Source organism: Hoplias malabaricus, chromosome 12 (assembly GCF_029633855.1).
Source record: "Hoplias malabaricus isolate fHopMal1 chromosome 12, fHopMal1.hap1, whole genome shotgun sequence".
In the NCBI taxonomy this organism is placed as follows: domain Eukaryota; kingdom Metazoa; phylum Chordata; class Actinopteri; order Characiformes; family Erythrinidae; genus Hoplias; species Hoplias malabaricus.
The window spans coordinates 25671573-25688284 of NC_089811.1; the positions used below are offsets into that span (position 1 = coordinate 25671573).

Sequence of the window (16712 nt, forward strand, 5' to 3'; positions counted from 1 at the left end):
TTGTCGCAGTTTGTTCCGTGGAGGGGGTCCTGTTCTGTCTTCTATCAACAAAAGCAAATATGACCAAATTTTTACACTGGAATGCATATCTGACCAACAACTCCAGTCCTGTACTTTTACATTAAAAATCCCTGTCTCCGGTAAACGTTGTCCTGAGTTTTGCGTAAAGCTGCCCCACGTGCTGAAGTGCTGTTTGAGGGGTAGTTAGAGGGGGTGGTGTGTGTGTGGGGAGGGGAGAACAGTGGGAGACCAAACTAAACCAAACCAAACTAACACACACACACACACATCTCCAGCTCATCTCACCGCCTCAGCCGCAGCCCGGGCCAATTTTACAGAGCTCTCGGTCAGGCAGGAGTGTGTGTGTGTGTGTGTGTGTGTGTGTGTGTGTTTAAGAGTTTCTGGATTGATGCAGACTGCTGCTCTATCGCTCCTCTCAGTGATGGGACTCTGAGAAACGACCCCCTAAAAAGCCGCTGTCGGCTTTACAAACTCCGTTGGAGGACATTCATGGATTTTCAGCGCGGACTGCGAGCGAAAACTCCTGCGGTTCGTCCCCGTTCAGAGTTCACTTCAGGGAAGAGGAAAGTTTGGAGGCGAGCTGAGTGAGTGAAAGAAAAGCAGAGGTAAGCGCAGCCTTCATTTTCTAGCGTTCAGTTTCAAACAACGTTTGTTTACATCAGACTTCCTCTGTTTACCTCAGAGCCAGGGAAACTCACCCTCAGGTAACTGTAGAAACGGTGATATTAAAATAATATTCGAGACTGGAGGAAAAAAATACTCCAGTAGAAGTAAATAACAGCTACAAATTGTTTATTGGTTCATTGTTGGAATAAAACATCGAAACTTAGAGGTGTGACCCCTGCAAAACTATTTAGAAGCTGAAATGTAATAAAGCACAGCAAAGAAGGTAAAGTAGCTGAAATGAAGTCGAGTAAGTGTACAGTCCTCCCAATATTCAGCATTAGTAGAGTAGGAAAATACACAACAAGTGGTAAAATGTTTCTTAAAGACAAATAACTGAGTTAATATAACATGTATGGCTCGTTACCATCTCTGCTTTTCATTAATAACCGTTAACTGAGTTGAGTCTGACAGGGAGACTGGCTGAAAGCTATATTTAGCATTGTACAGCAAAGTTTGGGAAGCACCAGAAGTTTAAGAACAACACTCAGTTTGGTTTTGAATTTTGAAAAGGGGAAATATTTGATTAAAAAAAAAAAAAAACAAGGGAGCATTGGTGGTGCAGCAATGTGTTTTATGTCAGAAATGTTTGCCACAATTATTTTTTCTCAAAACAAAATATTACTGCTACACTGCTGTCAGCTTCGTGTTTATGTTTTAAACACTGATTTACGTTTGGAAATATATTTAACTACAGAAAAGCCCAAATCTGAAACTTAAAAAGCCTATATGCCTAGATCACATCTGTAGTAATGCAAATCCTTATTTAACATGACTTTTCATCGTGGTTTTTAGCTCTGAATACATTTTGTAGTGTGTACATTAGTTAAACACTAGTCAAACTTTGCTGGTCCCATTTGACCTGCAGAATATCAAGGAGTAGTACATGTAGGCTACAACAAACAACTGTTTAATCTTTGCAGTTTAGTACAAGTGAATTACAGTTGACTACTGTTTAATTTGTACCAGTCCACAATCAAAGTACTTTTACTGCTTCCAAAGCTCTTAGATTTATTGATCAAATTTCTTACAGTTGTTATAAGAACGGTGAAATTGTAGTACAGTTGTACTCAGTAGAAGGGTCATAGACTTTTAATAACCTATTTTGTTTCCACGTTCAACAACATTAATACATTTAGGTTTCCTCAATACCCCACTGCTGGACACGAGATGGTCCAGAACACTACCACAAACCTGCTGTGGAAAAGTTTACTCATGTCTGCAGTTGATTGATAAAAGTGCTTAGTGAGTGATGTGATTTAATAGCATACATGGTTGGTGATATTTTGTATTGTATAATGTGCTCAGCATAAAGATAAAAGCTACACACAGCTTGCACGATATTGTGTGTGTGTGTGTGCGTCTGTGTGTTTTGTGAATGTGTTAAATTTAATGTGAAGCCCCAGTTGAGTCTATTAGCATAAGAAGAAAGGTCTTAGTGAGTTTGCCATTGTGTGAAATGAGGAGTTCCAACAGTCAGAGACAGAGCAAGTGAAAGGGTGTAAAGAAATGATCAGCTATTCAGATTATTCAGCCCTGCTTGGGCTCTGGTCATCAGCCTCCGTAACATGGGATGGTTGCATCACTTTCATCTTCTAGGCCTGCATTTCTGTGCATCACACCCCCTGCCCCCTCTTGCACTCTTTTTCTTTTTCTTTCTGCCTCTGTGCAAAATTTAATGAACAGAGGACCATAGAAAACAAAGCTGAATGTAATGCTGTATGTAGTGGTAGAAGATGTGTAGAAAACCCAGGTGACAGCTCAGTCCAAACTTTCAGTTAGGGCAGCTCATAAGTTTAGGCGGCATCAGTTGTTCTCCTGAATGTGGAACTGAACTTTTGTGCACACAGACAAGTCAAAGCAGTTTAACGTGATTACTCACTTCTCATGTGCCAAGAAAGAAAGTGTAAACAGTGAGTAGTTTATGATGTTTTATGTCACACTGATAATGTTCAATGGAGAAGGTTTATGCAACACAGGTTTCAATTCAATTCAATTCAATTCAATTCAATTCAATTTACAGTATTTTTAACCCTATAGAAATAAAATTATGTGTATTTTTCTGTATTGCTAAACTGAGTGGACTTAGGATAAAATTCTACGTATTAGAAATGGGTATTCACACTGGATTGGCACTGAACCAGATTTCTCATTTTGGTGCATTTTCATTTTCGGAGTCCATTTGTTCTTCAAAAGCTCTGACACAAACTAAAGAAACAAAGTAAATATTTTTAAACAGTGATTGAGAATCACGCTGCCATGATGACACACTGCAGGCTTTTATAGGAATTGTATCAGTCAGTACATTGAATATTATTGAAATATATTTTGTATGTTCAGCCTGTGGACTGTAGATGCTACTCTAGTAATATATAATTGGAAGATAACTTGGTAAGTGCAGTTAGTAAGCTCATCTCAAACTGAATGCATCTATGCTTCTTAGACTTCTTAGAAGTTTTCTGTCAGACAAGACCTTGAAGCTCTTTAGTCCAGATGGAGCAAAAAAAAAAAAAGGAGCTGAAGTACACTTGTCTCTACAAGTGAATTTATGGGACTCAAGTGATCTGAAAGACAGCAATGTTTCAAAAAATCTGCAGTGTTCCTAACATTGAGTTGAATCGGGAGATGAGGCCAGAGCGGCGAGGAGACAGAAGGATGTGAAGAGTGCTAACTGCTTACATTCATTTACCCTCTCAAAGGGTGCTTTTTTGAGTTTCTGCTCCTCAGCGCTGGCCTTTAGGGCTTAGGACAATCCCTGCATTTTAGTAACTGGTGTTGGAGACCTCTCCAGACATCTGCTTCATTCTCACATGAGTGTCTGGGGTTAATTAAGACCACATCACATCCGGTTTTCAAGTGTGCATAGGATCTTTCATGTTTTTTTCCCACTTATGTGCAGATAGCAGGGCATTGTTAAACACCGACATTGTTCACTCTGGAACTATCATCAAAGAAACCAATGAAACCACACACTCATCTGTGTAAGAAATGGCCTCAATAAGACTTTAATAAGTCTCTGAAATGTGCATGGCAGTAATCAGCACTGGGACCAAATGTCTGATTGATTGACCTCATTAGTCATACGGAAACTATGTCAGTCCTAAGAAAATATGTCTAGTTACAACCAGTCCATCACAGAAGGTGACAGAGGAATCGCCTTTATGCTGACTGATTTAGTAGCACTTTCACTGATCATGTTGTGGAAATATAAGAATGAAGACATGAATGTGTTATTCTGTGTGACTCTTAGATACTGGATTATGAGGCAAGGAAAATGTCTTTCCTGAATATTCATTACAAGGAATGCTGAACAGGCTGTAAAAATGAATTTTTCGTAGTTTGTATGTGATGAACGGGAATAAACATTTTTCAGACTTTAATAAATGATTAAAACAACAAAAGGGGCTTTCTCTTTTTGTGCCTTGTATTTACATTGACCTACATTTTTCCTGGTCTGTTTCTTTTGTTCTGGCCTCCCACACAAAACTGGAAAATGAAAAGGGGAAAAAAAATAGTGGATGAAATCTTAAGCAATGTTTATGCAAACTTAAATGTGATTTGTTTGAGCTGGGCAATGACTGCATCCACAGAGCTCTGTTAGCATTTCCCAAACCACACATCCACCTGTGATTCATCAAAGCCACCGGGCAGAGTGTGCGGAGGATGGGCTCAAATTTATATCATGGTTTGACCAAGAATAAACATTACACTTTACCAAAATTATACATCTTTTTGAGCAATGGAGCCAGTGTAGAGACAGCTGGTGATGATGCTATGTGTAGTTCAGAGGAGCATCTTTATACCATGAGAACAGTCATGCTAACAATTAATCACTTGTAGACCACCTTTAGGATGAGCTAATGCATGGCTCCTGCTGAACTTCTGACTCTTCAAGAAGAGTTATGATGAGATGACTGGAGGTTATAAACCCCTTAGTGTAACTGCTGGACTGAAAATGTTCAACAAACCAAAAAAAATATCCAGCCAAAAGTGTCCTGTGGGCAGCATCCTGTGACCAAGGTCTCTGACTTTTCATCTACAAGGTTGACCAACGAGGTAGATGTCTAACAGAGTGTACAGTGAGTGAACACAATCTTCAAATACTTCAGCAGCACAAATGTGTCTGATCCACTACTACCAGCACAGAACACACTAGAATGAGATCAGCACATCAATGTCACTCTAGCACAGAGAGAAATCTACCAGCCAGATGATACCTGTTCTGTGGAGGTCCTCTGGGTTTCCTGGACTGGAACTGAGTGAAAGGGGACCCAAATGTATGCAGAGCAACATATGAAATACAGTGTTCAAATACAGAATTACAGTGTTCCTGTATAGTCAGTGGAACTGTAATAACATACACACGTGTGTGTGTGTGTGTGTGTAGTAGGTAATATATTTTGAGAAATAAAATCCTTTTCCACCGAATCAAGATGCTGTAATGTATCATATGTTTGTGTCTTTGAGGTCTAGCTTTGATATACAAGTTAATTAATTCCTGAAGGGTTTAGTGTAACCGGATGATCTGCTGTTACATCAGTGGCAACCCCTTCACAACAGCCAGTAGTGAAAGTATCATCATAGTGGTCGTGGTATCATCTTGGCCTCCCTGCTGTTTATTCCCCTCACTGACACTGCTTCAAACAATGGTGCCCTGTTCCAAGTGTTTGTTGTTGGGGCTAATCTGATGCAGAAGCTGATTCTAAACCATAGGCGGCTCAGTGGATTCTGTATCAGGGGAGTATTCTGTTTGTGCTTCCAAGTCCGGATTATTGAAAGTGCAGAGGCCGACGTAAGTGAGTTGTGATTTATCGGGTGGCCTCCCATAGCTCCAGACAGGGCCTGCCAAGAATGGAGTGGGTGGACGGATCTCCCTGTTATGCTCCATAGGATGAGCAGGACCATTGGAGGTTAGCTGCTGAACCCCTGCCAGGCCACAGACTCCTCTCCAGCCGGGCTGGAAGACGAGCGGGACGTGTTAAGCAAGGGGAAACCATGTGGTAGTCTTTAGTAATCGGCCCGCCTCACTCCCTTACACACACACACACACACGTCCACTCCTGCTTGTTGGCCTCTTGCTGAACGCCACACTGGGCCCTAGCCAAGGTAGAGGCTGCTCACTGAGGAATTTGCTCATTATGCGCAGAGAGATTAGGATCATCTGTGTTCCTGTCATCATCGCCTAAGTCACGGTGTGGCTTAGATATATGGCACTCCACTGTGTAGGGTTCAGAACAGCACTTCTTAGAGGTCTATAAATTAGTGCCACTGGTTGAACACTGGCTTCAAACAGAAGGGAAGTTTTCTACTTCCATGATATGGAAGATAACATCTATGGGCTCATTGCTGTATATTGCTGGTGCTTTGGCAGAATTCCTAACATCCTGGGTTAGGGGGCACACTTGCAGTCCTTGTTTAGACATGCTCATAAGGAACGGAATGGAATTATGCATGTAATCCATACCAAGCTGCTGATGCATAAATTAGCTAATTCAAGAAAGTCAAATATATCAAATCAATAAAATATGATTCATATAATACTTAGTAGTCCCTAACCTACCACGTTCCAAACAGGAGTGTGTTAGTTTGCCTATATAAACTTTCCTTCTTGCTACATTTTGCTGACTTGGACAACATTGTTGGTTTGTAGGTGATCAGATCAGAGACCGTATAGGTGTTGGGGTGTTGAACAGCTGGTGTTGTTGCCCCCTGCCCCCCTGACACAGACACGCTCAGTATCAGACAAGACAGCATGGCCCCTCTTTTAGTTCCCTTAGCCAACACATTGCTGACTCACAGCTCAGACAACAAACTGGGACACAGATGAATGTATCACACTGAGTGGTAAAATATGCTCACCCACAGGGACAGTGCTGAGAAATGTTCAGAAAGGCACAGAAAGGTGTTTAACTCTTTAAACATGACTGATTGCTGAGATGCTGAGTGCTGTTTTTCTTAAGCCAATTGTTGATTAAAGATAGGAATAGAAAGTTTGGTAAACTATTTACATATGGGTTTTTTACTCATACACATGACCGCACAAGCTATTACTTCACCAGACATTTTCACTTGTGTACAACGTGTGGTAGTTGTTTTCCCCCACAATGACTTTGAAAGTCTAACAAATTTCCTGAAGCTCATAACTGTATTGTTGGGATCAGGGACAAAATGTCTTCAGTAATTTATGAGTCATGGTAAAAAAAAAGATGGGTGTGAGTACACTTCATTTAGCAATGAGGACAATTAATAAAATCACTTAAGTGTAAATAACGCAAGCCTTAACTTCTTTATTTCTTCATTTTTTTATGTACTGAAGTATTTACGTTGAGTTACTTTTAGTATATCCACAACCACATTTGAAGTATGTAATTCTGATTTGGCTTGGCTATATAATTGAAATAGAATGCATAGAATTAGTGCACATTATTTAAACATCTTATTGTTGTTTCAGATAAACCAGCATTAGCACATGACCTCACTATAGTTTGTGTATCTGAATGCAGTGTTCCAATACCTAGTATAAGCCTCCTTTGATCAGTAGAGGCTATTAGTGCAGTGAAGGGGGATAATTTCCCAGTGAGTACCTTTTGATTTCAGAAGAAACACTAGACAATTGTCTACATAATATTTAGCCATAGATTTTGTGTGTGACACAAATGTATTTTCATGTGATTCTCCTGTAACCTTGAGGTTTCTGAGCAAATCATGACTGAAGTGTAATGGCTTGCGCAGGGTGGTGCTTTGCTTTGGTTGGCTTTGAAACAGGAAAGCCACTTTAAATACACTTTATTTTTGGTATTCCACATTGTTGAAATTAAAAGGGCAAAGTAAAATGATTAGTGAATTTGAAAAAAGTGTAATGAACTCAAATACTACAATACTTTCCAAATCTGGTCAATAAAATAAATGGTATTTTGAAGACAACAATAAAGCTCATTAAGAAAGTAAAAAAAGATGAGAAGTAATATAAATTTTATTTGATATTCTTCCTCATATTGTCTATTCTTCTCCCTCCCCCAAACTATAATCTTGGATGCCTGTTGATTTACAGCTGGGATTCCTAATGTTAAATAAACTTTTAACTGCACAGGTCCCAGAGACATACTGTACTTACCATACACTACCACATGCTACCCATGGTGTTTGTTGCATAAATATCTTACACAATGTCTGTAATTGCCTTCTCCAGTGTGTAATTAACATTAATAGGGGAAGTATCGCTGTGCTGTTGGTCGAGAGTGAGTGGAGTGACAGCTGAGGCTGTGACAAGAGTGTGCTAACAACACCGCTCCGTTTTAGCAACCCCAGCAAATGGTGTTGAGAGGAACAAAATTCTTTCATGAGCTCTGTGTGATGTGAGAAGCAACAGCTGTGACCTTTGGACCTCTCATAGAGTTTTGATTAAGTAAGCCTTACCTTGTTGCTAAATCCTTTTGACTGTAAACACAGGCCCTGTAATGGTTTAATTAGCACCTCCAGTGTACACAACTGCATTTGTACTGGTACTGGCATTGCAAAATGATACAGTATGCAGATAAAACATTCTAATCTAATAAACATATCTTGTACTTCTCCTTATGAAGTTATGAATATGAATGCCATATTATTATTTAACTGATTTCTGACACTTATGTGTCACTTATGACACTTTTACTTGTTTTTAATGATTTTATCCAGAGAATGTGATCTCTAAATGAGAAATATTAAATTAGGGGTAGGTTGTGTAGTCAACATCTGTTTTACATTGAACATCGACAGAGAGATCAACCACAGGATATTGCCTTTACTGAAAGCTTGATAGGGGAAGGGCTGTCTCATCCTTTAGACTCTGGCTGTCTTTTTTGACATTTTTCTTGGAGGTCAGTGATGATACTGACACAAGGTGAGCACCAACTCATCAAAGTGTGCTTGTGTAGAAGACACTTGAACATGATCTGGTAGTCTTTAGCAACATCTGGTTTTGATAGCCATTCGTATCTACCTTATCCTTACTCTGTTTCATCCACTTCTGGAAGATTTTTGTCTGTTGTTTTGGAATCTCAGGTACACAAAAGTCACCTGCAGCATACACATTTTTGGACAGAACTCTACAGCTCTAAAGGAAGCTCCAGAAAACTACAAATGTAGAAGTAAAAAAAAAAAACCTACATGTATATTCCTGTTGTCCATGCAAACTGAATGGATGGAGGATGAAAGGCAAAACTAAATTGAAATCTTAAACTCCATTGGAAATGTAGTATCAGCTAAAAGCCATGAAATATAGTTCCTCTACATTATTATTTTGACATAGTGTTACGAGTGAGGTGGTTTTGTACTGCTGTACTCCCTCAAGGGAAAATGCTGGTCAGTATAAGTGAATTAAATTAAAGGTTTCCACAGCCTCTCAATGAAAAAAGGAAGACCACATCGGTGGACCAGCCACAGTGGTCAGGCCAGGCATAAAAAAAGCCTGAGTTAGTTTTCTTTATTTTGCAGAGGACGTACATAATTTGATAGTCTGTAGGCTGTAGGATTTGTCTCACTCAGAGCTGATTTTCATAAACTCGTCTTTCATTTTGAATTCATTTTTACAAAACAACTCCTCGATTGAATGTTTATTTTTCAAAGATTCTTTGAAGAAATATATAGGTTTTCAAATTGATTTGATCAATTTAAATTTTGTCACAGTTTGATTTGTCACAGTTCTGTTCACACTGCTAAGATAAAGATGCTAAAAATGCTTCTTTTGCACAATGCTCTAGAATTTTTTGAAGAAAATTTACCATTAAGTTGAGATTAAGGCTGAATCTCATTTTAAACCTCTCAAAATGTAAAGGTGTTGGACCCTTTACGTTACCCTTAAACGTTCATAATGTTTTAAGACTACTTGAACTTTTAAAATTCCCAGTTTTTTAAAATGATTTGCTTTAATGAAAGGATTTTTTTTTTTTTGCAATAATGACAGATTCTGCAAAATGAAGTCTAATGGATTGAAAATTCATTTTGAAACAATAAGAGAAGAGTGTGGAATTTGGATATCTGAGACTTAAAAACAATATGTCTTTCCTTGATCCTTGGGGCATTCCTTATGATTCAACTCTAACAAAGAATTGTCTTTGTGGGAGAATGACATAGAGACAGGAAACTTCACTTACTCTGACCGGCTTTTGGGGTCACTGACTTTGTGAGGGAAGGCTGTCAGACCTCTATTTCCATCACCCTTCTTTGCCAAAGATAGAGAGCTTAGACGTGTAAAGAAACTGAGCATTTCTAATTAAGTTTGCCTTGATGTGTGTTTGGATTCCAATGAGAACTGTAGAAGGAGAGGAGCTGCTGAAATGGAATGAGGCTCTAAGGGAAACATGTTTGTTAGGCCCATTGCTGAGAATGCTAGAGTTAATAGGGAATTTTTTAGGCTTGTGTTTTTGTCCGAACTGCTTTTACTGCAAGGTTGGTGAGGTTATACTTTGTATTTCTGGGTTCGGTCATTCTCACCCTGGACTGTAATTACCAGGCTACCCTGCACACCTGTTGCTTCCTTTCAGAGTGATTACTGTCACAGAAGGAAACAGTCAGAGCTGTCCTTCATGCATTATTTTCCCAAAATCTATCCCGTGATAACTTGTTTGTGGAGAAAACATAATACTTTACACTTTCTTTTTCAGTTATCACCCAGTTAGTTTCAAGACTGAGTTATTAAATGGGAAATTCCTTAAAACCAGCAATGAAACAAAGACGCAGGTTTTGGTTGATTCCATTATTATTTCTGGCTTTGTCAGTGCAGCAACACAAGGCATGAAATAATGAAATTATGTATCAGAGGGAAGTTTCAAATATTGTAGGTAAACATTCTGGACTAAGATTAAACATAGCTAGTCTGAAAGATAGTTTGATCTAACTGATGTGTTCAGTAGTAGAAGGGGAACGAGGGCAGGGGGTTCTAGGGAGGATTAGCCTTCAACCCTGCAGGGTTCCAAGGACCTGAGTCACGTGGGTGTAAGGTTCTGATCCTTTTCACACGCTGCACTTGTCAGAGCAGCCATCCAGAATGAAAGAGGCACTCTCTTGTCGTTCTTATGCCCTCGCCACCACCTGTCCACTTGGTTCCTGACACCTGTACTGCCCCATCAGAGCTCAGAAGCCCTGTCACAGGGTCAATCTCAGTCTGGTGCTTCAGATCATGATGGAGAAGGCAGTTCTTGGCAGCCTGAATTGAGTGGGAGAAGCACTAATTCCTAGTCTTGCTTGACATATCTGCACCATTTCTCTTCCAAAATAGGCCGTATTTCAATCTTTTCTACTTCTTTGTGCCAGTTTTGGCATGGTGGAATTTGGACACTATCTTCAAAGATTAATTTGTATCTTGCCTAATGATTTTGCTAATGACATGGAACAAAAACAACCTTGCTCTGCGAGGGTCCATGTTGCTTGGGGAGCAATTTTTCACAAGGGCGGTTTACAAATGTACAAAATGTTTTAACTGGCCAAGAGTCCTTTGGTGACAACAGAAAGATCAGAGATCACACACGACATTACATTATCAAGGGCTTTAAATGTCTTTTGAACTCAAAGTTGTTTAATAGCTTCTCCAAAGAAAAGTCTAAAATAGCCATCAGTGAGACAGGATGGCAAATGGACTGTCTTGGCTTACAAGAAGTGAAACAGATGCTGTCCAACCCCAACAGCCCACCTCTAATCGGCTTACCTTGGCAGTAAAACCTTCGACTGGCAGACCTGAGATGTGATGAATATGGAGTATGTTCGTCTTACAGGATGCTGACCATAAGAAAAATGATATTTGGATTTGGTATGTTTAAACTGCACAGCTTATGCAATGCAATATTAAGTCTTGCAGACCAATAACATACTGGTTTCAACATGAGTCCAAACCTCTTCAGATATATATATATCTGACCATCACTGACCATGATGTCTTAGTGAAGCAAAGCTGTATTTGTTGTTATCAAACTTTCAAATGTTTTTTATGACTTAAAAAAACAGAGATTAACTTTCAAGCTTAAACCCTGAACCCTAGTCAGCCCGTGTAAAGAAAACCATTTCCTTGGCTAACAACACTGACTCAGTTGGAAATTATTTTAGAGAACGTAAGTGTTAATTCCCCTTCGGTTGCCTTTGAGCATAAACACATTTAAACTGTAACCATCAAGTCCAACTATAAATGAGAGCAGCATTCTCATGTGCCATCCAATTTGGCCAGCTCTGCGCCCAAATTTGCCAACAGGTGTAACGTCTTTGCACTTTTATGTGTGATTTCATTATTGCCTCACTATACACAGTAAACCCAACTATGCTAGCTTGCACTCTGGTTACAGGCATCTGTCCAAGCCTTTGGGTTTGCTTATAACTTAATATTAGCTTTCCTCATGTTGTAATCTTGAAGATCAAAGCCGCATATTTGTGGCTGTATTTTATGCATCCAGTTCTCATAAAATATGTTTGAGAATATGATGTTATGGGTTTTATGTTATTCGTAATATACAAACTTATAAGCCCAGTAAAGGGCTACATCAGCTTATTAAACCATCAATAACATCTGTTCTTTAGCCACTCTCAATGATCTTGTTCATCAGCTAAAGAGCAAACATTGTGGATGGCCTCAATCAGTGGCTGAAATGCCTCAAATAGGGTCTTCTTTTCAGTCTCTGACCAGCACATGTTTGCACTGCACCAAGGATAATCTTGTAGGTTCCACGAAGTTAAACAAGCGGCACGCTGCCAAATCATCTGCTTTCTGGGCAGCATTGGAGAGCACTCAGATACCGGAGAGGAAGCTCTTTATATTCTGTCATACGTACTCATGCTATACAGCTTTAGGCCTATACCACCATTTATGCAAGATTTTTAAACACAGCAAACGCCAGTGTTAAATCAACACTATTGGTGTTAACACTGAGAGTGTTAGATTATTACACTAACAGTGTTAATTTAACACAAATTGTGTTGATTTAACACTGGTGAATTTGCTGTGAACCTTATAAACCAACAGACAGTATGAAAGGAAAAAGAATAAAAGGCTTTCATGGAATTGTTTTATATATGCAAGTATTTGGTACAGTTGAGGAACTTTTAAATCAGTAGATGGTAGATGCAGACTCATGGTGACAGACATTGCAAAATGGCTGCAACCATCCTACAGATTTCACTCTATTCCATAACCTCTTAAACATTCTAAACCAACTGAATGAGAGTTAATGACGTTTGGGCAGCCAGTGCATTGCTACCAGTTGTTCGGTCTGGTTTGTATTTTTTGTCAGATATATGGAAAATGAATGATAATAATGTCTATTGCTTTGTCTTGTAATACCTAATTATGTAAATATTGTAATATGCAGACAGTGGTTTGTCACTATATAATTTCCACATTTTCTTCTCATCCTCAGGCTCTGTACAAGTCTTGTCATGGAGACCACAACCCCAGCCGCCTCAGAGAAGAAGGAGTGCAAGGGCTCAGGCCTGGATGTTAGCAGCTTCTCCAACCTGCCCAAAAAGCCCTCACCCACCACATTGACACGAGGTGGGAAAACTTATTTCAGAAACCAAACGACTTTGCCAGAAACCTTTAACTAGTCTCTATCAATATTAAGTAAGAGACCGGTTCTAAATCAAATGCCGAGGACCATGTTCACCTTCAGATGCATGAGTCCCATGCATGAAATACTAAAGAGGAGATGATCAAATGCTTTAGAGGTGACCTCAAGGACAGTGATGAATTTTAATGAAACCAGCCCTGTGGAGCTTATATGTAAAACAGCCCATAAATCTCAAAAAAGGAGAGTTCTGTGGAACATTTTCATGGAATTTTTAACACATTATTATTGGTACAGTGGAGGAACCCCTTTTAATTTAGTAGTCAGAAGATGCAGACCCATGTTGACAGATGTTCCAAGAAGGTTCATTCATTTGGCACTTGTTGACTTGGTGGTGTGAGAGAATAAAGTGGGGAGAAAGGCAGCACATGTTTAAAAGATGTCTGTGAATGCATGATGAAAACCTACACTAACGAGGTTGAAAGACCTTGTTCTTACCTCCAGAGTATAAATGTTATAAATTACTTAATGCGGCTGGTAGAGCAGTGGTCTGTGCTGTCCGTCAGAGTACTCTGACAAACATGAGGCTGGTGAAAGACCTTTGAAATGCTAATGGCCTTTTGATATTGTGGCATTTTACTGTTTAATGAAGGGCTTGGTGGCCTGCCATGAGAAAGCAATGATCATTAATTGTTTAAAGAATCTACTGAAAATAGGGCAATGGTTTGCACACCCTTGAAAGTCAACAAAGACAAACATGAATGATTTTTTTGATGATTACTAGTGTAGATGAATTATTACATCTCAGTTTGGAATATCGGAAAACATTTTAATCATGACCTCATATTAATAAAACAGCTCATATAATGTTTTGAAAGATATAGTGGTCCTCAACTGTCCTGGAAGAGATGTTTTTTCATAGTTGAAGGATCTTGTTCTCATCTCTGGAGTGTAAACGTTATGCATTACTTATTATAACTGCTGAAGCTTGCGAACTTGCCCATCTCGCTCCACAGAGAGCGAACATAGATATGGTAATAGATTTTACCATCGTACCATATTACTGTTTAATGCAGATGCTTGATGACCAGCCAGAAGAGATCAATGGAATGAAAAAGCTTAGTTTTGATAGTTGTGTAAAGAACGTTTAAAGCAATAATTTGCATTGTTATTACTTGCAGAAACATATGGCACAATTGCATGTTTTCTTTTCTTATGTCAAAAACAACAACATTTATACTCCCAGAAATTCAAGTACCGATCTTCAAAATAGTTTCCACATGGATATAACAGATTTCTTTTCTTCAAAACAAAGATTTAAAACTGTTTTTGGAGTGTTATACTGCGAAATTATAAATTAATGTATAAATAGGGCTGGACAATAATTCAATATCATTATATTTCTCAATATAAAATGTTTCAATAACAATGATATGATTTTTTTTTTAAACATTTTCAATACTTTAGTATACATTATTCACAACATCTGTCACTGACTGGTGTTTATTACAGGGCATTGTCTTCACTTCAGCACACTCAATTTATAATTTAGTTTAAAAATAGTAATATTTACAAAGCCAATAGGTTTATCTTATACTGTGATGTCATGTTTCTTCTTTGTTCTTGAACGTTTTTCAGTGAAATTTGTACTGTTCATATAAATATCAGAATTGTATTGTATCAACCAAAATTAAGAAATATATTGTAATACCAATTTTGGCCATTTTGTCCAGCCCTATGTATAATAGAAGTTTTACGTATAGTTTAAAATGTAGAAACTAAGACAACTTATACTGGGGTTAGCATTACTAAAATCTAACATTTCTCTATATAGGGATATAAATGATCTGAAGTGAATAGGACAGAATGTGTTTATAGTATATAAAGTGCACTGTTTCAGCCTTCTGTGCTTCTTGGCTCTTCCTAAAATAATCTATGATGTGAAATATTTCCTGCTGCACAGTTTGAGTTAAATTTGGCTGAGAATGGAGCTATATTGATCAAATTTATTGGATGGAATGTTGGTCGGATGTTTCGGTGTTAGGCTACATGCCTTGTTAACAATTTTAAGTGTGCACCTATATTTCTTCAGACAATCCACAGCTGTCTAGCTTTGAACACACTTGCAGCAAGACAGCACTCCATCTTTAGGATTTATAAGGCTCTTTGAGCAGTTGTTCATGAAGCAACATGTGCTTGAAGCAGGTACAAGTACAAAGATACAAGGTTAGCAAATTGTGTTTCTTTCAGAGGAAGTCTATGGAGGATTCTTTCTGACCGCACCACATTCCAGGACACTAGCTCAAGCCGGATATCAGTGAGGAACCCTCAGTTTAATGTTTCTTCCTAGGCTTTTTTTTACATTTCGTCTGATGTAGAAAACAACTTTTAATAAAGAGCTGTGCATTGTAATATATGAAATAGGGCAGATGTTGATTTGAAAGGTTTTAGAAGTTTTATCAAACTAAAATTTGGCTTTGAATTAATTCATTCATAGAGTTTGTTAGACTTGAATAAACTCAATTAAAAAACTTGCTGACACAAAATAATATTTGTAGGTTGAACTATCAAGCTGTGTTTTTAAAGTCTGATGAAGATTGAATGATTTATAAAAATGATCATGTAGTTGGTAGACTAGGTGTGTTGGTCATTGGCTCGTTCTTTTCTAGCCCTTTGAGTTAGTAGTAAAGACTCTTAGTTTATCTCTCCTGGCTTGGTCTCTTTGGAGACGTTGGAAGTTGGAGAGAGAAGGCGGGGGGTGTGTTCTGTTCAGCCATGCAGCAGTAGGCCCTGGGGGACGGGTGGGGGGATGCGCTAGGGGTCAGGCCACTGGCAGAGAAAAATGTGGCTTAAAAAAGCTGCTCCGTCCATAGCCCACTCTAAAGGGACAGCCACTAATCTTCCTGAGAAAGGGATTTATGCTGTTTTTTTTCCCCTTCTTCCCTTTCTCTTACTCTAAATGAGGCCCTTCCGCCACTGTGGTTTCTTGGCCCCTATGAAAAGCACTAAGAGAAAAGGGATCTTTCACAGGTAAGCCTTAGCTGCCTAAACCCACATCAGCTCCTCCTTCTTGATTAAAACTATCTGTTTTGAGGCTTGCATTTGATTTTTAAAACCAATAAGAAATGACACTCCAAGTGCCTGGAAATCGAGTGGCCTCATTTTCAACCTTGCTGAAACTGTGCCTTGAGTTTCTGACAACAAAATGAGAAGAATCCTGCTGTCCTGCAATAGACAAAACAAATAACAGTTGTTTGGTCTGGATATTGGCTTGTAAGGGTCAGAAAAATAAACTATAAACAGTTGTATGTGTATTGACACTGTCTTTCCCAGTGCCTGATACCTGAGAGGACTTGCAGGCAGATTACAGGAAGGCCTATTGACTCAGTCCATTCTTCTCTTCCTGTTAGCTGTTCAGCTGCCCACTATCTGGAACTGACTGCTTTCCTTGACAAGACACTCATATACTTTCAAGAGTGGGAAATGTTCTTATTTAAGGTT

The 16712-nt window shown here is 38.8% G+C and overlaps 1 protein-coding gene across 1 annotated transcript in view; it reads left to right on the top strand.

The window, feature by feature from the left end:
* Nucleotides 1-365: 365 nt before the first annotated feature.
* Nucleotides 366-16712, top strand: part of gli2a (GLI family zinc finger 2a) — a 77622-nt gene continuing 61275 nt past the window's right edge. Inside the window, exons 1-2 of the mRNA XM_066641131.1 lie at nucleotides 366-626; nucleotides 13065-13198. Of these exons, the coding sequence (XP_066497228.1) occupies nucleotides 13084-13198 (115 nt within the window). The 5' untranslated portion in view covers nucleotides 366-626; nucleotides 13065-13083. The remainder of the gene's footprint in view (nucleotides 627-13064; nucleotides 13199-16712) is intronic.